The following is a 22,624-nucleotide window of genomic DNA, read 5'->3' as shown; positions in this document are numbered from 1 at the left end:
TCTTCAAAGTAGCCACCTTTTGCTTTGATGACTGCTTTGCACACTCTTGGCATTCTCTTGATGAGCTTCAATAGGTAGTCACCGGAAATGGTTTTCACTTCACAGGTGTGCCCTGTCAGGTTTAATAAGTAGGATTTCTTGCCTTATAAATGGGGTTGGGATCATCAGTTGTGTTGTGCAGAAGTCTGGTGGATACACAGCTGATAGTCCTACTGAATAGACTGTTAGAATTTGTATTATGGCTAGAAAAAAGGAGATGTTTGTGTACTCACCGTAAAATCTCTTTCTCTTAGTCTCTAATTGGGGGACACAGGACCATGGGTGTTATGCTGCTGTCCACTAGGAGGCGACACTATGCATAATCTGAAAAAGATTAACCGTGGCTCCTCCTCTGCAGTATACACCCCTGGACGGCGTCAGCCTTCTCCAGTTTTGTGCAAAAGCAGTAGGAGGAACATAACATAGATAACATAACCACGCTTATAAGAAGGCAACTATGTACGAGCTCAAAAAAAAAAAAAAAAAAACAATATGAGAACTCGGCATAACAACGGCCCGGAACGGGCAACAAGGTGGGAGCTGTGTCCCCCAATTAGAGGCTAAGAGAAAGAGATTTTACGGTGAGTACACAAAAATCTCCTTTACTCTGTCGCCTCATTGGTCGACACAGGACCATGGGACGTCCCAAAGCAGTCCCTGGGTGGGAAGCAATGGACGAATATTGTGTAGACAGGCCCCTACAATTGGGGTACCGCCGCCTGCAGAACACATCTACCCAGGCTCGCGTCTGCTGAGGACTGGGTATGAACCCTGTAGTGTTTGGTAAACGTGTGTAGGCTAGTCATGGTGGCTGCCTTACACACTTTTTGTGCCAAAGACTGGTGCCAAATGGCCCAGGAGGCCCCTACCGCACGTGTAGAATGTGCCGTAATACCTGCTGGAAGAGGAGAATTTTTGAGGCGGTAGGCCTCTTGTATGGTGGATTTGATCCACCTGGCAAGGGTAGCTTTGGAAGCTGGTAGACCCTTGCGGCCGCCTTCCAGAAGAAGGAAAAGAGAATCAGACTTCCGGAAGGGCGCAGTCCTAGACACATAGATACGCAATGCCCTGACAAGCTCAAGCGTATGCAGAGCCTTCTCCACTCTAGGAAACCGGGACCGGACAGAGGGATGGCAGTGAAATTTCCTCATTGAGGTGGAAGTTGGACACAACCTTCTGAAGGAAGGATGGGACCGTACGGAGTACTACCTTGTCCTGTTAAAAAGCCAGGAAGGGCCGTCTCAGGAGAGTGCTGTGAGTTCAGAAACCCTGCGTAGCGATGTGATTGCTACTAGGAAAACCACTTTCTGGGATAGAAGGTGGAGTGAGACTTCCCTAAGGGGTTCAAAGGGTGTTTCCTGCAATGCTGTCAGCACCAGGTTGAGATCCCATGTTTCTAGTGGTCGTCTGTAGGGGGAACCAATCGGGAAACCCCCTGAAGAAATGTCCTTACTTGCGGCTTGTTAGCAATGCACCTCTGAAAAAGCACTGAGAGCTGACACCTGGCTCTTAAGGGAGGCCAGGGACAGTCTGGCCTCCAGACCCGATTGGAGAAACCCAAGTACCCTGGGAAGGGAATAAGGGAATTGGGTCTGGCCATGAGATTCGCACCAGGTAAATAAGGCTTTCCAGGAACGGTAATAAATCTTAGCAGAGGTTGGCTTCCGTGCCCTGATCATGGTTCCAATGACGTCCGGCGAGAACCCTGACTGGGTTAGAACCCAGGTCTCAATGGCCACGCCGTCAAATTGAGGGCCCCTGAGTTCTGGTGGTAGAACGGGCCTTGTGACAGAAGATCCGGGCGGTCGGGGAGACGCCAGGGGACGTCTGCTGTGAGCTGTACGATGTCGGCGTATCATGTACGTCTGGGCCAGTCCGGTGCGATTAGGATGGTTGGAACTCCTTCTTGCTTGATCTTACTCACCACTCTGGATATCCGGGGAAGAGGTGGAAAAATGTACAGGAGCTGGAACTGGGTCCAGTCCTGAACCAGGGCGTCCGCTCCTAGTGCCTGCGGGTCTTGTGTTCTGGCCATGAAGTTGGAGACCTTGGCATTGAAGTGGGATGCCATTAGGTCCACGTCCGGAGTCCCCCAGCGATGGCAGGTCTGTCGAAAAACTTTGGGATGGAGAGACCACTCTCCCGAGTCCATTCCCTGCCGGCTGAGGAAGTCTGCTTCCAAGTTGTCCACACCCGGAATGTGGACCGCAGAGAGAACCGAACCTGTGTCTTCCGCCCAGTGGAGAATGTGCGTCACTTCTTGCATCGCCTGGGCATTGCGGGTCCCCCCTTGGTGATTCACATATGCCACAGCCGTGGCATTGTCCGACTGTACTCTGATGTGAGAGGCTGCCAGTAAGTGATGGAAGGCTCTCAATGCCAGGAGGATGGCACGAATTTCCAAGATGTTGATGGGCATGGTCGCTTCTGCTGGGGACCACTTGCCCTGTGCTCTGTGGTGTAGGTGTTCCGCACCCCATCCCGTCAGGCTCGCGTCGGTGGTCAGAACCTTCCATTGACCCGTGAGAAAGGATTTCCCCCTTGTTAGTGAGGTAGGCTTGAGCCACCAGTGCAGGGACCTCCTGGTTGATGATGTCAGCTTGAACTCCCTGTCGAGAGAAAAAAGGTTCCTGTCCCATGACTTGAGGATGGCTAGTTGGCGAGGCCTGAGGTGAAGCTGGGCAAATGGGACTGCTTCTATTGCTGCCACCTTCCTGCCAAGGACTCTCATGGCAAACCGGAGAGATCGAGGGGGTTTGCTGAGGAGAGTGCGAACTCCTAGACGGAGAGGCAGTGCCTTGTCCTTGGGAAGGAGCACTAGACCCCTGAAGGTGTTGAATAGCATTCCCAGGAAGGTCAGAGACTGACTCGAGGTTAGTGATGACTTTTGTAGGTTGATTAACCAGCCCAGGCGACTCAGAATGTCGATTGTGATTGAGACGCTGAGCTTGCAGTCCTTGAAGGTGGGGCCTTGATAAGGAGATCGTCCAGGTATGGAACGACTACTATGCCTCTGGAGTGCAGGACGTCCATGGTGGCTGCCATGACTTTGGTAAACACTCTGGGAGCCGTGGCTATTTGTTGAGCTGTTTTAGGTCCACTATGGGCCGTACGCCGCCTCCTTTCTTGGGGACTACGAATAAATTGGAGTAGAACCTTCGGAAGCGCTCTGCCGCGGGGACCGGTACTATGACTCCTGCTTGAAGAAGCGAGAAGACCGCTTGGTGGAAGGCATGAGCCTTGGCTGGCGGTTTTGGGGGAACAGAAAGAAAGAGTCTGTTTGGTGGGTTGGAAGTGAACTCGATCTTGTATCCCGAAGACACTAGTTTCCTGACCCACCTGTCTTCTGTAATAGGCAGCCATACTTGATGAAAGAGCAAAAGTCGGCCGCCTACAGGTGGGGTGTCTTCCGGCGTCCGTGAGTCGTGATGAGGAGGAAGTCTGAGATTTTCCTCCTTTTAACTTTGACTGGCCTGCTTTTGACTGCCAGGTCTTGTCCGACTTTTGCGTCTACCGCGAGTTGTCCCTGCGTGGGGAGCGGTTGCTATTTTGTGCTGGCCGCGAGACGTACCAGCCCGAAGAGTTCCGAAAGGATCGGAATCGAGTTTGGTTACGCTTCTTGTAAGTGCGTTTGGGTTTCAGTTGGGGGAGAGAGGTACTCTTACCCCCGGTGGCGTTGGATATCATCGTGTCCAACTGTTCACCAAAAAGTCGACCACTGAGGTACGGGAGGTGCGTGAGGGACTTCTTTGAGGCTGCGTCTGCTTTCCATTCCTGCAGCCAGAGGATACTCCGAATTGTGATGGCGTTTGATGCTATCCCCGCTGCACCCCTTGCAGAATCCAGAGCTGCATGAAGCATGTAATCTGCTACAATTGCTATTTGAACCGCTTGGTCCGACAGCTCAGGAGCAGATACTTGGAGGCCAGCTTGTAAATTTTTGGGCCTAAGCCAGGATGGCCTTGGCAGCCCAAACTGAAACGAACGCGGGAGCCAGGGAGGCCCCTGCAGCCTCGAAAATTGAACGAGCCATGCGTTCTACCTGTCGGTCTGCTGCATCCGTGAGGGTTGAGCTATCTGGCAGTGAAAGGAGTGACTGTGCTGCTAATCTGGAGACTGGGGGATCCACTTTGGGTGGATCTGTCCATTCCTTGGTCGTCTCCTGTGGGAAGGGGTACCGCGCCTCCAGATATTTGCGATTGGTAAACTTCTTCTCAGGCTGTGAGAACTGCTTTTTAAGGATCGACTTAAACTCTGGGTGGTCAAAGAAGACCTTGGGCAGCTTCAGAACTCCTTCAAAGGAAATCTTGTGTTGTGATGCCTCCGGGGGCGGATCAGAAATGTACAGCACCCGATGGATGGACGAGATTACGTCCTCAACTTGCGCTGTATTGCTAGGGGGTATTGGGATCAAGGACCCTTCAGTTTCCTTCTCCGAGTCGGAATCACAGATGCCTTCCGAATCTTGTGTATCGCTAAGGCTTCTCCTGCTGGGTGAACCAGGGTGGAGGCCTTCTCTGGTCTGGGATCACTGCGGAGAACTGCATTGTCTGTCCCTGGTAGGGGACTGTCTAGATGACCTGGAACTACGGTGTCTCTCCCTAGAAGGGGATGACCGTGTGCTATGGGATGATGCAGATGAACGTGGCCTGTGGGTCCGCTTGCGTCCTAACCTAGACGTGGATGTGCCCGGGTCGTCATGTCCCTGAGTCTAGCCTTCCCTTTGCTGGGTAGTGTTCATAGCCGAGGCATGACTCTGCAGAGCCTGGAGCCATGTGGAGGTTAGGTTATCTATAGACTGCATCATAGATTGCGACATCTGAGTGACCCATTCCGGCGTGGCATTAGACACCGAAGCATTGGCAGGGGCTTCTTGGGGCTCTGGCGCAGTAGTCTGGATGCAGTCCTGGCAGTGCGGGTACGTGCTGCCACTGGGGAGAGTATTGCTGCAGGCTGTACAGAGTGCATAATAGCAGTCCTGCCTGGTTCTCTTGGACCTTGAGCCCGGCATAGTGCACTGGGGTGGCTATGCAGAGGGCCCTACAGGGGTGGCTATGCAGAGGAGCCTATAAGGAATAATGGACTCACAGTCGAGGAAGAACTCCAGCTGTGATCTTATCCCACCAGTGTGCCCCTAGTTTCAGCGCCGAAGATTCACAGTCCTGTGCCCCCCCGGAGACTGGCTGGTCTTCCCTTATCCTGCAGCAGATAATGGCCGCCGGAGTAAAGTTAAGAAAGAAGGGGGGCGGAGAGCTGAAAAGGGCGGCAGAACTGTGTGAAATCGTGCCATTTCAGTCTCGATCCGCCCCCTCTATAACACTGTAGAGTGTCATGTTTGTCATTCGGGGGGCAGGCCGTGGAGAGGAGGTGACGGCTACGGCTAGGCCGAAGACGCGGCCTAAATTAGATGCCTGATGCCCAAAGGGACTCCAGGCCGGCGCGGAAGTCCGGGAGGGGGCCGGATCTGAAACTGACCCCCCCTTATTTAAAGGCAGGATAGAGGTGGGGTATAAGCGGAAGGGGGGGGGGGCCCTGTGAAGAGTCCGCCTGAGGCACCATAGAGCTGGTGCTGCCGCAGAAACAGGGCGCAGGAAGGCCTGTGCCTCTGTTGTGTCATGCCTGCCTGCACTCCCCCTGGCCCCAACAGGAGCCTGCGGCAGGGCTGGGGTCCCTCGATTCAGCCGTAGTGTGCTGGCTGCTGGGAGCTGCTGCCTGTACAGGCCCTACCTGAGGCATTTCAACCTAATACCCCCAGGGGGGGGGATTAGGGAGGTGCTGCTGTCACCATCAGGGGGCTATATCCTCGCCTCGACCTCAACCCAGAAACCAAAAGGAATTGGGGAAGGAGGGGGGGTCTCGACTTCGAACCAGCACCCGAGGGGCTGGGGATGGAGCGACATGGGGAATAGCCATCTCGACTTCAACTGTGCACCCTGTAATAAGGGGCCGAGGAAGGAGCCATGGCGGGAGTCTCGCAGTAGACCCAGTTTTCTTCATCTGTAATCCCGTCGGTGAAAACGGAGTAAAAGTTTTAGGTGTGCCTAACAAGCAAAAACTGGAGAAGGCTGATGCCGTCCAGGGGTGTATACTGCAGAGGAGGAGCCACGGTTAATCTTTTTCAGATTATGCATAGTGTCGCCTCCTAGTGGACAGCAGCATAACACCCATGGTCCTGTGTCCCCCAATGAGGCGACAGAGTAAAGCTGCTAAGTAAAGAAAAACGAGTGGCCATCATTACTTTAAGAAATGAGGGCCAGTCAGTGGGAAAAATTGGGCAAACTTTGAATGTGTCCCCAAGTGCAGTTGCAAAAACCATCAAGTGCTACAAAGAAACTGGCTCACATGAGGACCACCCCAGGAAAGGAAGACCAAGAGTCACCTCTGCTTCTGAGGATAAGTTTATCCGAGTCACCAGCCTCAGAAATCGCAGGTTAACAGCAGCTCAGATTAGAGACCAGGTCAATGCCACACAGAGTTCTAGCAGCAGACACACCTCTTCAACAACTGTTAAGAGGAGACTTTGTTCAGCAGACCTTCATGGTAAAATAGCTGCTAGGAAACCACTGCTAAGTACAGACAGCAAGCAGAAGAGACTTGTTTGGGCTAAAGAACACAAGGAATGGACATTAGACCAGGGGAAATCTGTGCTTTGGTCTGATGAGTCCAAATTTAAGATCTTTGGTTCCAACCACCGTGTCTTTGTGCGACGCAGAAAAGGTGAACGGATGGACTCTACATGGCTGGTTCCCACCATGAAGCATAGAGGAGGAGGTGTGATGGTGTGGGGGTGCTTTGCTGGTGACACTGTTGGGGATTTATTCAAAATTGAAGGCATACTGAACCAGCATGGCTACCACAGCATCTTGCAGTGGCATGCTATTCAATCCTGTTTGCGTTTAGTTGGACCATCATTTATTTTTCAAGAGGACAATGACCCCAAAGGCTATGTGCCCATGTTGCGGACCTGAAGCATATTTTTTACGCTTCTCCCTGGCGGAAAAATCGCATGCGGATATTACATGCGGTTTTCCCGCCAGGTAGAAGCGTTTGTGGGGCGTCTTTGCATGCATTTCCGCATGCGGGTTATCAAGCACTTCTCCAAGCATCACTTGGAAAAGTGCTTGACAACTTGTTCAGAATGGTAAAAAATAAAAAAATAAACTTTATACTCACCTTCTGATGCATCCTCTGCCCCGTCCGGAGTCTTGAGCGGCTCACGCTGTTGTGTGCAGGACCTGCGGTGACGTCATTGAGTCATGTGGTGGGTCACATGACTCAATGACGTGGCAGGTCCTTCAGACAACAGCGCGACGGAGGGAAAACATCGGAAGATAAGTATAAACTTTATTTTATTCTTTTTTTTACAGGTTCTTTGGTACCCAGGTCTGGATGAGAGTCTCCTCTCATCCAGACTTGGGTACCATCCGCACATTGATTCCGCTGCGCTTCCGCAAAATTAATGAACATGCTGCGGATTTTTGACCGCAGCATATATGCTGCGGAAAAATCCGCAGCATGGGCATTGACATTGCGGAATGCCATTGGGGACCATGGGGTGCGGATATACATGCGTTTTTCAAGCGTTTACGCTGCGGAAATTCCGCAGCATATACGCTTGAAAAACGCTACGTGGGCACACAGCCAAACACACCTCCAGGCTGTGTAACGGCTATTTGACCAAGAAGGAGAGTGATGGGGTGCTACGCCAGATGACCTGGCCTCCACAGTCACCAGACCTGAACCCAATCGAGATGGTTTGGGGTGAGCTGGACCGCAGAGTGAAGGCAAAAGGGCCAACAAGTGCCAAGCTTCTTTGGGAACTCCTTCAAGATTGTTGGAAGACCATTTCCGGTGACTACCTCTTGAAGCTCATCAAGAGAATGCCAAGAGTGTGCAAAGCAGTCATCAAAGCAAAAGGTGGCTACTTTGAAGAACCTAGAATCTAAGACATATTTTCAGTTGTTTCACACTTTTTTTGTTAAGTATATAATTCCACATGTGTTAATTCATAGTTTTGATGCCTTCAATGTGAATGTACAATTTTCATAGTCATGAAAATACAGAAAAATCTTTAAATGAGGTGTGTCCAAACTTTTGGTTTGTACTGTATATTTCGTTGTATTCAGATTTTGGACACTGATCCTGATTTTTCACCCATTAGAAAATGAGAAGATGGAGGTGTCCCTGAATGAGGAGCCTGTGGCCAGACTACAGGCAGCACTGTGGGAGCTGAGACCCTTCATCACAGACCCGAAGCGATACGACGGTACGTGCAGAATAATCTTATATATTACACCCTGCTGCGTCTCCTTATATAACGGCTGTCTTTGCCCTCAGAGATCTCCTGCCAGGTGACCGTGGTCACCGACAGACTGGTGTCAGTATTGGGGAGTGCCAACATGGACACCGTTCCTGCAATGTCACCGCCTCTCTTTACTGAATCCGTGGAGGATCTGGAGCCGCAGGAGCTGAAGGTGAACGCGGATCTTCCTCTTCTCCTTTAAGCTTTTATGACTTTTAAATTTTTGTTCATTATTTTTCAGGTTGCTGATTTGCTTCTCACATGCTTTTGCCAATGTGTCATGGCGGCTTCCAGCACCAATCCTCCTGACAGGTAGGAAAATCTACCATTGGGACATAGGTCTGTCTGACCTATCAGAGAAACATCTGCTCCTACTAGAAGCCCATACTGCCCTCTACTGGCACAAAGGGGGTTCTGTGATAAAGGAGAACTACTAGTGTACTAAGGGTAAAATTTCACCTTGTGGAGAGCATGGGGATACTTATGGGCCATACTGTGCTCCCCGGAAATATGGAAATAACCACTTACGTAGAAGAGGAGAGGAACTCTTGGTCATCTATAGCAGAGGTCCCCAACCGCCGGTCCGCGGACCAGGACCGGGCCGTTGGGGTTTTTCAGCCGGTCCGCGGGGAGAGGGGGCCCCTCCAGCCTCCAGCAGGGCCGCCATCAGGGCATGACTGCCCTGACTCCAGTATGGGGCCCGGCCGGTAGGAGCCCCCTCGGAGCCCCCCTCTTGTGCGTCTCTCTCCTCATGGGGCCCCCGGCCGCATGCTAAGCGCCGGGTCCGGGACATCTTAGCGCTGCGCTGCTGCGGCAGCACCTTCATGATTCCCCTGACTTCCGGTCATGTGACGGCGCCGTCACATGGCCGGAAGTCAGGAGAACCTGGTGTCAGCGATTTGGACGAGCGCCAGGATTCTGCAGGGATCGCATGGGGGTAAGTATAACAAGTTTTATTTTTTTTTAAATACAATTAACTAGGAGTGGGGGGAATGGGAGATGCACATGGGGGGAGGGGAGAGATGAGAGATGCACATGGGGGAGGGGAGAGATGAGAGATCCACATGGGGGGGAGGGGAGAGATGAGAGATGCACATGGGGGAGGGGAGAGATGAGAGATCCACATGGGGGGGAGGGGAGAGATGAGAGATGCACATGGGGGAGGGGAGAGATGAGAGATGCACATGGGGGAGGGGAGAGATGAGAGATGCACATGGGAGGGAGGGGAGAGATGAGAGATGCACATGGGAGGGAGGGGAGAGATGAGAGATGCACGGGGGGGTGAGAGATGCACGGGGGGGTGAGAGATGCACGGGGGGGATGAGAGATGCACGGGGGGTGGATGAGAGATGCACGGGGGTGGATGAGAGATGCACGGGGGGTGGATGAGAGATGCACGGGGGTGGATGAGAGATGCACGGGGGGTGGATGAGAGATGCACGGGGGGATGAGAGATGCACGGGGGGTGGATGAGAGATGCACGGGGGGTGAGAGATGCACGGGGGGATGAGAGATGCACGGAGGGGATGAGAGATGCACAGGGGGTGGATGAGAGATGCACGGAGGGGGATGAGAGATGCACGGAGGGGGATGAGAGATGCACGGGGGTGAGCTGCACATGGGGGGGTGAGAGATGCACATGGGGGGGTTATGTTTACATAACTTTGTTGCCTTATGAAGGGCAGGGGGGCCCCCCAAAAATTTCTTGCACAGGGGCCCACTACAGTCTGTGTCCGCCCCTGGGATGAAGTAAATGCAGCTGAACAGCAGCTGTCAGGACAGCTGCCCTGTCCTGCTGCAGGGCGTGATGGGGCCTCAGTGATGCGGCTCCTGGCACAGCACATTATGTGTGGCTCCTGGCATAGCTCCTGGCGGGGACCTGGTCTACACTATATGATAAGTATGCACTAAACTCCAAATCCCTCCATTACCCCGCCCCCATATGACCAAAGCCCCGCCCACCCCACCCCCTCCTTGCTGGGCCATGGAAAAATGATCTTGCTTCAAGCCGGTCCCTGGTGCAAAAAAGGTTGGGGACCACTGATCTATAGGAGGTAGCAAGCCTAAAAGTCAATGTTTTGACCCTTTATCAAGCCTTGCCACGTGACTTAGATGTCAAACCAGAAACATAATTTATAGACACGTGTTTCAGGATGTTTGCCCCTCATCAGTGCATCTGAAGAGACTATATGTATATTGCCAGGCCTATAAGTCTCCTTACAACCTCCTTATATTAAGCCAAACCAGAAACTCAATTTATAGACACGTATTTCAGAAGGTTTACCCCTCATCAGTGCTTCTAAAGAGACTATATTTGCATATTGCAAAGCCTATAAATCTCCTTACAGCCTCCTTATATTAAGCCAAATCAGAAACTCAATTTATAGACACGTGTTTCAGGATGTTTACCCCTCATCAGTGCATCTGAAGAGACTATTTGCATATTTAAATTCCTAGAGGAGCATTGCAAGGCCTATAAGTCTCCTTACCGCCTCCTTATATTGGGCTGATCCATCCCTCCATCTCCCCTCTGCAGACAGGGACCCTGGCCCTCCTTGTATGTAAGGATGCTGTGTGGCCACCCCAAGGCGCTCTGTGCAGTGCTGAGCCGGATGCTGCAGCTGTTGTGCCAGCAGGTACGTCTCCATGGTACAGCTGGTCCATCCGATAACACCTGTTATTGGTGGATGATAGTTTGGTAGATCTGTTCCTTCTCTTACGCCCTGTCTGGTTATAGGCAGGACTCCTGACAGATCCACATGTAGTCGGACTTGCTGTTTTCTCAGTTCATCTCCATGAGTGCCGGGCGTCGCTTACCTACCCAAATTCAGAAGTGAATGCGCTAGAAAAGTTCTGGGAACTTGTGCTGAACCCGCAGTGCATGAAGTCTGCGTCTGTGATTCTCAGGTGAGGGCGTCTTGCAGCTGTGACCACAGTCTATGTGACCGTCACGTGTGGACTCGAGTGTCATATAACGGGTTAGTCCTACTCTAGTCACTTCCCACTGTAATGACTGGGACTGGTGCATGATACCAGCGCAACGCACAAATGTCCCGTCAGGTATGGACAGGACGTCGCCTGCCCTGCTCACCTTCTGATGCGGCAGTAGGATTAACCCATTAAATGGCTTATCTGATTCTCAGATCCTGTGCTTTTTAATGGGAAAGTATAATCAGAAAATGACCTACTGTGTGAAACAGGTTTTTGTGTTAAATGTTAAAAAAATGTCTTTTTGTTTCATTTTACACATCTGATAACACCAGATCCACCATTCACAATAGGCGACCTCACAGCTCACCTCCTCCTCCTGTACAATGACTGATAACACCTCTATATACAGTAGATAACACAGGATCCACCAATCGCAATAGGTGATGTCACAGCTCACCTCCTCCCCCTCCTGTACAGCACAATGCTGTACCACCTGTGGCCATACTGGGGCAGTACAGGGCATACTAGTAGTTGGAGCCACAGGTTGTTCATCCGCAGGGTCTGTCGTTTCAGGTTCTGCACAGCAGCAGTCTCCTATTCTTGCTGTCGGTTCTCTTTCCTCTCTCCGGGGGTCTCGCTGGACTGCATCCCCTCATTATTCATGCGTAAGGTAATTTGGTAACGTTGGCTGCAGATGAAGGCTTTGAGCGATTGTACATACAGGATGGCTTGTGTCTAGTGTGGCAGTTTTGGCTGCAGGGTGCGGCCATTGATTTCAGCAGCCTCCGTGTGGGCCGGTGCAGGGCACGGGGCCGAGTCCGGGCTCTTTGTATTCATCAGTTTTGCACGGTAATTTCCGGCTGTAATAATTCAGAAGTTGTGATTCTGCAGCAGTAGATTAATTCTCTGTAACACAACTGAAATTGAGTCTCTAAAATCTGCTTTCTTTCTAAGAAATGTCTTTTTTTCTATTCTTCCCCTGCTCACAGCTTCAGCATCTCTTGCCCAGGCTTGTACTGGAAGCCAGAGAAGAAGGGTCAATGGAGGAAGACGAGGAGGAGACCCCGACGCTGTGCCGATCAATGCTTTTTCCTTCGGCGGGCTGGAAGGAAGCGGCGGTCAGGCTATGGCACCAGAGTCACTTCCAGAAACTGCTGACAGAGCAGACTTTCCAGGTCTGTATTCTCATGGACACTTATAATTTATGCCACTGACGATCCCCGGTGAGCTGTAATGGTGGCCAAAAATGTCACAGTAACCACGTCCCATTTTATAGTTGTCTTTCAGAGGTTGGCTGCAGTGGGAGATGGAGCTGGGATCACATCAGGATCCTTTATGTGATGCTGACAGGTAAGTCTATGCCCACAGACACAGATGATTATCCACACACTGGATTTACTGTGTAAAATCTCTGCAGGAAATCCGCAACACATTTTTTGTCAGGATTTCCCTGTGGATTATTCCAAAATCATTGCACCGAGACTTCAGATAATCTGCAGCGACTGGATTTTGTTGCAGATTTTGATGCAAGAAGTTGGCACACACGTTTTTTTACACAAATCTGCATTATTTCTCCCATCCTATATCATCTCGGCCTTCTCTCGTGCATTCTCTGCAGACACGAATACCAACGCTGGGCTCTGCATTGCTGCTTTCTCCCAGAATCTTCCACAAAAGGCGGCTGTGGAAATGATTTGGAGGTTGCATGTTCCATAATGGTGGATGCGCTGCTAGAATTTGGCTGCAGGTGAGATCTGTCCCGTATTCATCCTATCGTATGATGATCAGTATATATTTTTTTATAAGACTCTGATCCATTGTGGTATTTTCTTGTAGATCCGAATCTAGTGCAGGCCATCGGCCGCCTCACCCTCGCACAGGGACGGGCGATATCCTGTGTCGCTTACAGGTAGGTTCTTCATGCCGTATTGGACTTATGCCATCCAAACCACATTAGCCGTCTGTAATACGTCCTGCAGACATGGCGTCAGTCAGGAATATCCGGGATTGGTCCAGTTTGATCATATGTGAAACATGCTATTTCCAAAGTGGAGAAGCCCTTTAATATTGTAACCCTGTCTATACCTCTGCTTATTGCCTCACCGTGGAAATTAATGTCGTCTTTCCTCGGCATCGTACAGGAGTTGGTCTGCGATTTGCTCACGCAGTCACACTCGGGTAATCTCCAACAGACGAATTTCCTTTTCAACATCTTCCATCGAAAGTTAGAAGTATCTTCAGACAGCAGGACAAGTACCCAGCTGAGAAGACATGGAGACCTAGCCATGTTCACCAGGTAGGCGTCGATCATTAATGGGCAGTAGTCTATCCTCATGCCCGATAATGATCCTGTGGGTTACATACGTACACATGCTCGCATGCTATAGCGGTGCTTGCATGTTATAGCGGCGCAGTGTTCGCGTATGCATAGTCGCCATGCCAGATTACTGATGCTTTTAGGATCCTCCTGGGACTCCCGCCTACGTTCCTGATCGGCACATCATCCTTGGAGAGGGGAAACGCTCGTCTAGACTGTGAAGACGTCTTCAAATTCATCAACAAGGAATTGGTGAGATAATAATGCCCTTCATCTATCCGCACACACACGGATTTTACCTACAGGACATAAAATACCATCTCGTTACAGAAAAACATTGGTCGGCGAGGCTGCGCTCTGCCGTACGACGTCACTGCTCACTTTTTCAGGGTAAGGGAGAGTTTATAAATCATTGTCTTGTTATTAACAGATGTTCTTTATTCCTGGAGGCTGCAGGTTACTTGTTTGCTGTTTTGCAGGGTTTGCTCGGGGCCGCTGCGAAGTGTGAGAATCCGAGTGACGCAGTAGATTGTATACTCCGTGCCGCTCGTGACCGATGTCCGCTCATCCTGACATCCGCTGCAGTATGTCTGTGCTTTTTTAATTCCATAGTTTACTGTTCGACGCCCAGCTTACCGACCACTTCTGCTGTCTATCAGCGGTGGCAAGTTTGCTATTGAGCTTGCTAGCGCCGCTCTTAGATTGTCTGGATGGCAGAGCGCTCAGTTCAAGCAAGTGGTGCGACCGTGCCATGTCAATCTTCAGGAGCTCATCGTCCCCCAGCAAATTGGAAGATGGGAGGCAATGAAAAAGATTAGACAACCCCTTTAAATGAATCCATTATGTGTGTTTTTTTTTTTTTCTTTTTCCTGCAGCTTTGGTGGCCGAGACTGGCACCTGCCATTGAGAGTCAGTGGCACCGTCTGCACAAAGGGAACCTGCCGAAACAGATTGAGGTGCTGAGGGAAATACAGAGCGACATGGATCGGTAAGTGACGGGTTGTCATCTCCGTCACTGGGGGTCCCGGCACCCTAAACACTAATCCTTCGTCTCTTGCTCTTCAGATGCCTCGCACATCGCCCCTCCCTGCCCCTCACCGACACCTCCTGGTTATCAGCTGCAGTTCTGCATTTCACCAGCAGAAGGAAAAAAATGGGGCTGGAAGGAATTTTACAGTTATTTAGCAGAAAACACGTTCAGGTGATAAGAACGTAATGATGGTTATACTGAAAATAAATGAGGTTTCCGGGTAGGAAGATTCAGCTGCTGCGGCACTGCTTTAGCGCATAGGTCAGGTGCTATAGATGACACCTAAATCTTCTTTTTTCTTGCAGACGTTGGATTCTCTGCTGTTTCTTTCCGTGCTGGACCTCATCCCTGTGTTACTGGAGGTGATGCACTGATATTTTACCATCATTTTCATATGTATGAATGGAACTGAAAACCTGTATAATTGCATTTTTCTTATGTTCTGATAGGAAGGAGAAAGACCTAAAAAGGCGCAAGAAAACTGTCTGTCTACTATCCATTGTCTGGAAGAAAATGGGGGTAACTGGGTGACGGCATTTCAGCCCATGAAGGAAGAACGTGAGTAGACCATGACCTTGTGAGGTCTCCTGGACCCCCCAAACCTACATCTTCATGGAGGGCTCCGGATCTTGCAGTCATTATACAACCATTCTACTGATTTTTCAATTGGGGTCTAGAAATTTATATACATAGACAAAGAATAGAGCATGTGCAGCCTCCAGCGTATCAGTGCCGTATTACAAGATCGACCACTCTTTCAGATGTGACCCTTCTGCACCAGTCGGCCCCGGACGCCCTCCGTGACCTGCTTCCTCTGGCCTTCTTCAGGTGCGTTCTCTGGCAGGAGGAGGTGGTATTCTCCATATCACAGACGTCTTATGTTTCCGCTTCTGGTTACAGTTTGGCTCCTTGTCTTCCCGTGGAGAGGACGGTGTTGCAGCAGGACTTTGTGTGCTTGACGCTGGACCTGTACGACAGATTCCTCCAGCTCTTTGTAGATGGAAATCCACTCCTGGATCAGGTACAGTAAACGAGAGTCTCAGGATCCTGCCACTTTGCCGTGCAGGAGAACTGAGATCTACCTCGTACCTGGTGGCATCACAAGAAGAGCCAAGGATGCCGAGAGGTAGGAGGCTTTTCTCAGGGCTCCAAGCAGCGGCCAATGAACTGGATCCTGCAAATCGATTTGCACCAACTCTAAATCTGTATTCAGGTTGATATCAATGATGTCTTCAGCCGCGGCCGTCAGTTCCTGCTGAATTGTGTACAGAAGTGCCCGTCGCCTGGCCGTGTGTTCAGAGGCCATCTTACCCAGGTAGGATCTAACTAATGGCTCTAGCCGCCATCTTACCAGTATCACATCCAAAACACTTGTCAGGTATCGTCACCCCGTCTGGAGCCCTTCCTGAGCATCTCAGTGCTCCGATCCATAATGTCCGCCGAGGTGGCATGTTATACCACTCCTCCATGGCACAGAGAGAGTGGTTCAGGCTTACCATTGTCTGCCATCTTGGATAAAGGAAGGCTGGACTCAGAGGAGGAGACAGATAGGATGAAGATACCTGACAAATGTATAGTCACTCCTTAATGCCAGGGTAGAGGTGTCGCTTTAAGGGCTTGTTCGTCGGCAATATTTTGAGAATAATTAACATACTTTACGGTTGGTTTCAATCTGAATATGGACCGGCCGCCGATCACCCAGTCAAAACACAAGTGTCCCATATATGCCAAGGCGGCCAGTCCATACCTGCATGTGTGAATCTGGACTAATTCTAATATTTGCACCACTGGCTATTTCCAGCCTCCTCTTGGGGTCCCTGTTGAGACAAAGAAAAAACCTGGGAGTGTGAACTGAAACGTAAATTGATGTGCATGCAAAATGTAAATGCATGTTCACATAAGGCCATTAGACAGAAAAAAACAAAGACAAAAGCAAAATACACTAATACCTAGAAGTAAATGGATAAATCGGACAGTGCATAAAAATGATAAAAAATAATGGGTATTTAGTTAACAAATTTTGATCAAAATAATGTAAAAGCTATCCCAGCACGTCACGGCAACCCTTATGGGACAATTCTAACTTTAATATGAAAACCTTACCATTTGTCAAGTGACATACATATGGATAAGGGCAGAGAGACTAAACCCTTAGTAGTATCATTATTATAGCCTTAGTATCATTATTTTTATGCACTGTGCGATTTATCCATTTACTTTTAGGTCTTAGTGTATTTTGCTTTTGTCTTTAGTTTTTCCTGTTGTGACAAAGCCTCTTCTCAGTTACTTTATCTGAGAGGTCGTCCCTGATCCTATCTGCCTTGAATACTGGCATTACAAGAGGTGGTCTGAAATTGGCCATCTGTGCATGTCACAATTAGGCTATGTGCCCACGATGCAGAAATGCTCTGGATTTTTTCCTGAGCGTTTCTGCATCTCCCTGGCAGAAAAAAACGCATGCGGATTGTACATGCGTTTTTCCTGCCAGGGACATGAGGATGTGAAGCGTTCTTCACTTGCATTTCCGCATGCGGGTTGACAAGCGCTTTCCAAGCGATTTTAGCATCACTTGGAAAGTGCTTGTCAACTTGGTCACACTATATAAATCCATGCAATCGGCACAGATTTATATACTGTGACCTTAAAGAATGTTTAAAAATAAAAAAAATAAATCTATACTTGCCTTCCGATGGCACCCGCAGTCTTGCTTCGCTCCGTCCTGGCTGCCGGCAGCTCGCGGTACACTGAAGGACCTGCCGTCACATGACTATGACGTCAGCCCAGGTCCTTCAGTCCATCACGATCTGCCGGCAAGGGAGGACGAGCGCAGCGGGGGCCATCAGTAGGTAAGTATAATATTTATTTTATTCTTTTTTTTACAGGTTCTATGGTACCCGGGTCCGGAGGAGAGTCTCCTGTCCTCTCCAGACCCGGGTGCCATCCGCACATTGGAACGCATGGAATGCGCATCTACATATACAGTGATGCATAATCCATGCGGTCTAATGCAAGTCAATGGCGGCGAAAAAGCAGCACTTCCGCAAAATCATTGGTAGTGTTGCGTTTTTTTCCGCAATGATAATCCGCAGCGGAAATTTCCGCAGCATGTGCACAGCACATGCGGATTATCATTGGGGGACATGGCAGGCCTTCTACCAAGCGTTTTTTAAGCGTTTCTGCAGCGTTTTTGCTGCTGCGGAATGCTTAAAGTAAATTACGTTTTTATTAAAGAGGTTGTCAATCTTTGAGAACATTTTGATATAATAAATATATATATATATATATATATATATATATATATATATATATATATATATATATATATATATATATATATATATATATATATATATATATATTTATTTATATGCACGTATGTGGGGCTAAAAATTGGTTTTGCAGCTTATCCACATTTGGCTAAATGGAATCAAATTGCAACTCTTAAGCCCCCGTCTCACATAGCGATATCGCTGCTGAGTCACGGTTTTGGTGACTCACCAGCGATGTCGCTGTGTGTGACACTTTGCAACGATCAGGCCCCTGCTGTGAGGTCGCTGATCGCTGCAAAGTGTCCTGGACCTTTTTTTGGTCGTTGCTCTCCCGCTGGCCAGCACACATCGCTGTGTGTGACCAGCGGGACCAACGATCTGGCTGGTAACTATGGTAAACAGCGGGTTACTAGGGGCACGCGCGCACTTAGTAACCCGCTGTTTACCATGGATACCACTCTGCTACGGTGCTCGGAGGCTCCCGCGCACTGTAGCAGAGTGGTATCCATAGTAAACAGCGGGTTACTAGGGGCACACGCGCACTTAGTAACCCGATGTTTACCATAGTTACCAGCCTGCTCTTGCTTGCAGCAGGCTGGTAACTGGAGCAGGACATCGTGGAACGATTCTTTCCACGATATCGCTGCTCCCCTCATCGCTGGTGAGCCTGCCTGTTTGACAGCTCACCAGCGATGTATTAGCGATGCAGCAACGATCCCTGACAGGTCGTATCGTTGTCGGGATCGCTGCTGCATCGCTTAGTGTGACGGGGCCTTTAGAATGGTCTGAAGAAAGAAGCAAACCTGTTTGTAACCCTTCATAAATGCTATACCGCACGATACGTCATCACTAGGATTGTAATCTAGTCATTGTCGTCTAATCTGCAGATTGCGGATTCCTGGGAGGAGAATGACCCCGAACTCGCTGCCCTGCTGAGAAATATCCTACAGCCATCCCAAGATGAAGACATGTTTGATCAGCCCAATCTCTTCTAGTCAGTGAACTTTGTGACTATTTTATTTTCGCTTTATCCATGGTAAGGTCCCGCACCCACCTAAAAGTAGTATGAAGCTGTTGGGAACAACCAGATATGCCCTGTTCATTTCCACAGAGATGTCATATTGTAGGAAATCATGAACATATTCGGTGGTCCTAAGTGATTGTTACCATTCATGACCCCTGACTAGCCGAAAAATCCCTAGAGATTGGAGATTTCCATAAAGAAATGACAAGTAATGCTGAAAAATCTGCAACGTGGGAAGTGAAATTTTCTGTTTGTGCTGCAATATCATCACTGATCCATCAAATCTTGTAAATAATTTATTCAAAATCTTTCTGTTATAAGTTATTCGGGGTTTATTTATGCTCACTAGAGGGGAGGACACACTGCTCTGCAGTGACCTGTGCATTGTACAGGGTTAGGCCACAATTCACACTGTCCTGTGGTTATCTGGGGTCAGGAGAGCCACAGGGAGCGTGACACCAGCCTGACCCTCGTCACAGTGCTTTGGACAGACCAAAAAAAGTCTGGTACCCGTCACCGGGCTCTGTGCCACTTTGTAAATACTGTCTGCACTCACAGATCTGTGCAGAAAACCTAAAAAGTAATATAAAAATGTACGACCTCTGCACAGCTTCTGCGTTTCTTCAGATGGGCAGTGGCTGCAGCTGCACAGCTTCTCTGTTTCCTCAGCTGGGGAGCTGCTGCTGCGCAACTTCTGGTTTCATTGCTTGTCCTTCCATGGTTCCTGAAGGGGCGTCTGGTTCAGTATCCGGGGGCTTTGCAGGGCTCTGGGTGAGCGGATGAACCATGGACATGTGGACATTAAGGTTATGGGCCTTCTCAAAGCGTTTCCCACACTGGTCACATGCAAATTCCAGGTCTGCCTCAGCCTTATGCTTGGTCATATGGTATTTCAGAGACGCCCTCTGCCGGCATTGGAAACCGCACACTTCACATCTGCGATAAGAAAATACTAGCGTTAGCCCACGGCATAAAGAGAGGAAATAGACACATGATGCAACGCATGGAAAATAAAGCAAATCTGCAGAGTCTGGATCCAGAATCAACTTCCATCCTGTGTCCACAGCTCCCCGGCCCAGATTAAATCCCGTGACCCTGCCGTCACATCTGTACGCCCCCTGCTGGCTGATACACATTCATTAGGGGACAGATGGACGAGGATGCAGAAGTTGTAGTGACAATGAGAAAGAGAACAATGAAATATTACACAGCATCAGAAAGTCTGTGAACATTTACTGTGTATATTGTAAGTCATTCACAGACAGCAAGCGGAGGAATGGATTCATAGTATACTAAACTGCATATACAGATGCATCTCACTAAATTAGAATATCATCAAAAAGTTAATTTATTTAAGTTCCTCAATACAAAAAGTGAAACACCCACCCAGACAGACAGATACCCATACGCAGACAGTCACCCACCCATACACACCCCAGCCAACACTGACACCTATACATATCAGTTACACACAGCCATATACTTATATATAAACAGACATGCACAAAGCCAGACAGACCCATCCACTCCTACAGAAACCCATACATACAGCCACATACATACATACATACATGTGTGATCTATCTTGCCATTCCTGTCTGCACTAACCTGGTATGTTTGTTAGCTGACCACAGCAGGACCCCCTGTTCAACACCTTTCTCTTCTTTATGACCAGCCTATTTTACTTTGCTTGTGTTATATCCTGCATCTGGCCCAATTTGTAATTATCTGATAAACCTGGGTTGGAGGCGTCTCCCCTCTCCTTAACACGTGAATGCATTTGCTAGCATAGATATTGTGAAGTCTAAGTCTGGTGACGTCTGGCAGTGTGTATCATACAAGTGTGGCATTGAATTAATCCTGAATTGAAACAGGATCCCAAGGCAAAGTAAACAATGTTCCTGTTTGTTTTCACTCTCTCCCCTAATCCCTACACCTAGCAAGGAACTCTTCATCTCTCCCTCCATCCTCCCCATTCATCTCACCTCTTCCTCAGGATTATTCCTCAAAATTCACTCCTGTGTCTCCACACATAGACAGCCACCTCATGGCCTCTCCTTCTCCCACCTGCTAAGGCTATGTGCCTACGTTGCGTAAATGAAGCAGAAAATTTCTGCTACGTTTCCGCATGTCCTCTCCCGGAAAAACGCATGCGGAATTCCGCACGCGTTTATCGCGCGTTTTTCACGTGTTTTCGACATGCGGAATTGCTTTGCGTTTTTTTCATGCATTGAATAAGGCAATTCCGCATGCGGAAACGCAAAATTAATGAACATGCTGCGGATTTTTGAACGCAGCATAAACGCTGCAGAAAAATCCGCAGCATGGGTATAGAACTTGCGGATTCTCATTGGGGACCATGGGATGCGGATTAACAAGCGTTTTACAAGCGTTTACGCTGTGGAAAATCCGCATCAAAAACGCTTGTAATCCGCAACGTGGGCACGCAGCCTAACACTTTCCCTGCTCCTTTTGCCTGCTGGCGATATCTCTCCAAATCCTGGCCCTCCTCAGCACATCCCCCAGTCACTTCCGCCTCCTATCCATGATCTGTCACAAACTCTCGCAACCCTTCTAACCTTATACCCATCCGTCCAGCCCCCACTTCCCCAGTCCCACTAACAGGAGCTCTATGGAACGCTCGCTCCGTCTTCAACAAACTTTCCTACATCCATGATCTTTTCATTACTAACAAACTTTCCTTCCTCAGCATCACTGAAACCTGGCTCACCCCCTCTGACACGGCCTCCCCAGCTGCACTTTCGCACGGTGGATTCCATCTTTCTCACACACCCCTCCCCATTGGTAAGCATGGTGGAGGAGTAGGTTTCCTCCTATCAGATAACTGCTCCTTCACCCAAATCCCACTGCCACCCTCCATTACTCTCCCATCTTTTGAGGTGCACTGTGTGCGCATCTACTCCCCCCTACAAACTGGCTGTCATTTACCGCCCCCCAGGACCAGCCACATACATACATATGCACAGCCACGTACACACACAGCCACATACGTAGCCTCATTCTTCAAGCAGAACACTGACACCACCAGACACAGTTTTTGTCTACATACACACAACCACATAGATACATACATACAGCCACATAGATACATATATACATACAGCCGCAAACACACAACCGTATACATAAATACACAGCCCCATATACACACACACACAGCCTCATAGATATGGCCGCATACCCATACACACACACACACACACACACACACACACACACACACACACACACACACACACACACACACACACACACACACACACACACACACCCCCCCATACATACATACATACTCTCTGGTTTAGTAAGTAAAGTGACTGTATTCTCAGGTAACCAGGGCTGTGGAGTCGGAGTTAGTTTTGGTTGGAGTCGGTAGAAATGTACTGACTCCGACTCCAGCTTTAAAAAAAAATGTATTAATATTTCATAATTGAACTTTCATATGAATTTTATAAATGTTACTCAAATATATATGTTCTATCAAACTATGAACAATGATAAGCAGTTCTGCTGGAGATAGAGACATTTCTTACTTCTTGTGTGTCACTGTTCTCGACTGCCCTTATCTAATCTTATATTTGGTTAACCTCATGCTGCCCCAACCCCCCTACTTACAATGTATGAAACTGAAAGTGAAAGTGTTGCAAATTCTTAGTAGTAATGCTCCTCCTCTAGACTAGATGTTTACTAG

The 22,624-nt window shown here is 49.1% G+C and overlaps 2 protein-coding genes across 3 annotated transcripts in view; one reads left to right on the top strand and one right to left on the bottom strand.

Annotated features, from left to right (window-relative positions):
* Positions 1-21,088, top strand: part of FANCA (FA complementation group A) — a 38,367-nt gene extending 17,279 nt beyond the window's left edge. Inside the window, exons 22-43 of one of the 2 annotated variants that reach the window (XM_073659209.1) lie at positions 8,201-8,305; positions 8,377-8,513; positions 8,583-8,653; positions 10,878-10,977; positions 11,079-11,248; positions 11,846-11,942; positions 12,262-12,447; positions 12,549-12,622; positions 12,891-13,019; positions 13,109-13,181; positions 13,414-13,568; positions 13,733-13,841; positions 13,920-13,979; positions 14,069-14,173; positions 14,465-14,577; positions 14,655-14,790; positions 14,925-14,981; positions 15,069-15,177; positions 15,381-15,447; positions 15,520-15,640; positions 15,833-15,934; positions 18,776-21,088. In XM_073659209.1, the coding sequence (XP_073515310.1) occupies positions 8,201-8,305; positions 8,377-8,513; positions 8,583-8,653; positions 10,878-10,977; positions 11,079-11,248; positions 11,846-11,942; positions 12,262-12,447; positions 12,549-12,622; positions 12,891-13,019; positions 13,109-13,181; positions 13,414-13,568; positions 13,733-13,841; positions 13,920-13,979; positions 14,069-14,173; positions 14,465-14,577; positions 14,655-14,790; positions 14,925-14,981; positions 15,069-15,177; positions 15,381-15,447; positions 15,520-15,640; positions 15,833-15,934; positions 18,776-18,883 (2,384 nt within the window). In that variant the 3' untranslated portion in view covers positions 18,884-21,088. Of the gene's footprint in view, positions 1-8,200; positions 8,306-8,376; positions 8,514-8,582; positions 8,654-10,877; positions 10,978-11,078; positions 11,249-11,845; positions 11,943-12,261; positions 12,448-12,548; positions 12,623-12,890; positions 13,020-13,108; positions 13,182-13,413; positions 13,569-13,732; positions 13,842-13,919; positions 13,980-14,068; positions 14,174-14,464; positions 14,578-14,654; positions 14,791-14,924; positions 14,982-15,068; positions 15,178-15,380; positions 15,448-15,519; positions 15,746-15,832; positions 15,935-18,775 lie in introns of those variants that run through there. The other variant, XR_012252850.1, reaches the window with a different exon arrangement.
* The window catches only part of ZNF276 (zinc finger protein 276), a 55,888-nt gene continuing 52,461 nt past the window's right edge, over positions 19,198-22,624 (bottom strand). The window contains exon 11 of the mRNA XM_073659210.1: positions 19,198-19,848. Coding sequence (XP_073515311.1) covers positions 19,578-19,848 — 271 coding nt within the window. The 3' untranslated portion in view covers positions 19,198-19,577. The remainder of the gene's footprint in view (positions 19,849-22,624) is intronic.

The sequence above is a fragment of the Phyllobates terribilis genome, unplaced genomic scaffold (assembly GCF_046119375.1).
Source record: "Phyllobates terribilis strain yellow unplaced genomic scaffold, ASM4611937v1 Scaffold_13__5_contigs__length_258822181, whole genome shotgun sequence".
Classification (NCBI taxonomy): domain Eukaryota; kingdom Metazoa; phylum Chordata; class Amphibia; order Anura; family Dendrobatidae; genus Phyllobates; species Phyllobates terribilis.
This window is presented reverse-complemented; position numbering and strand designations above follow the sequence as displayed.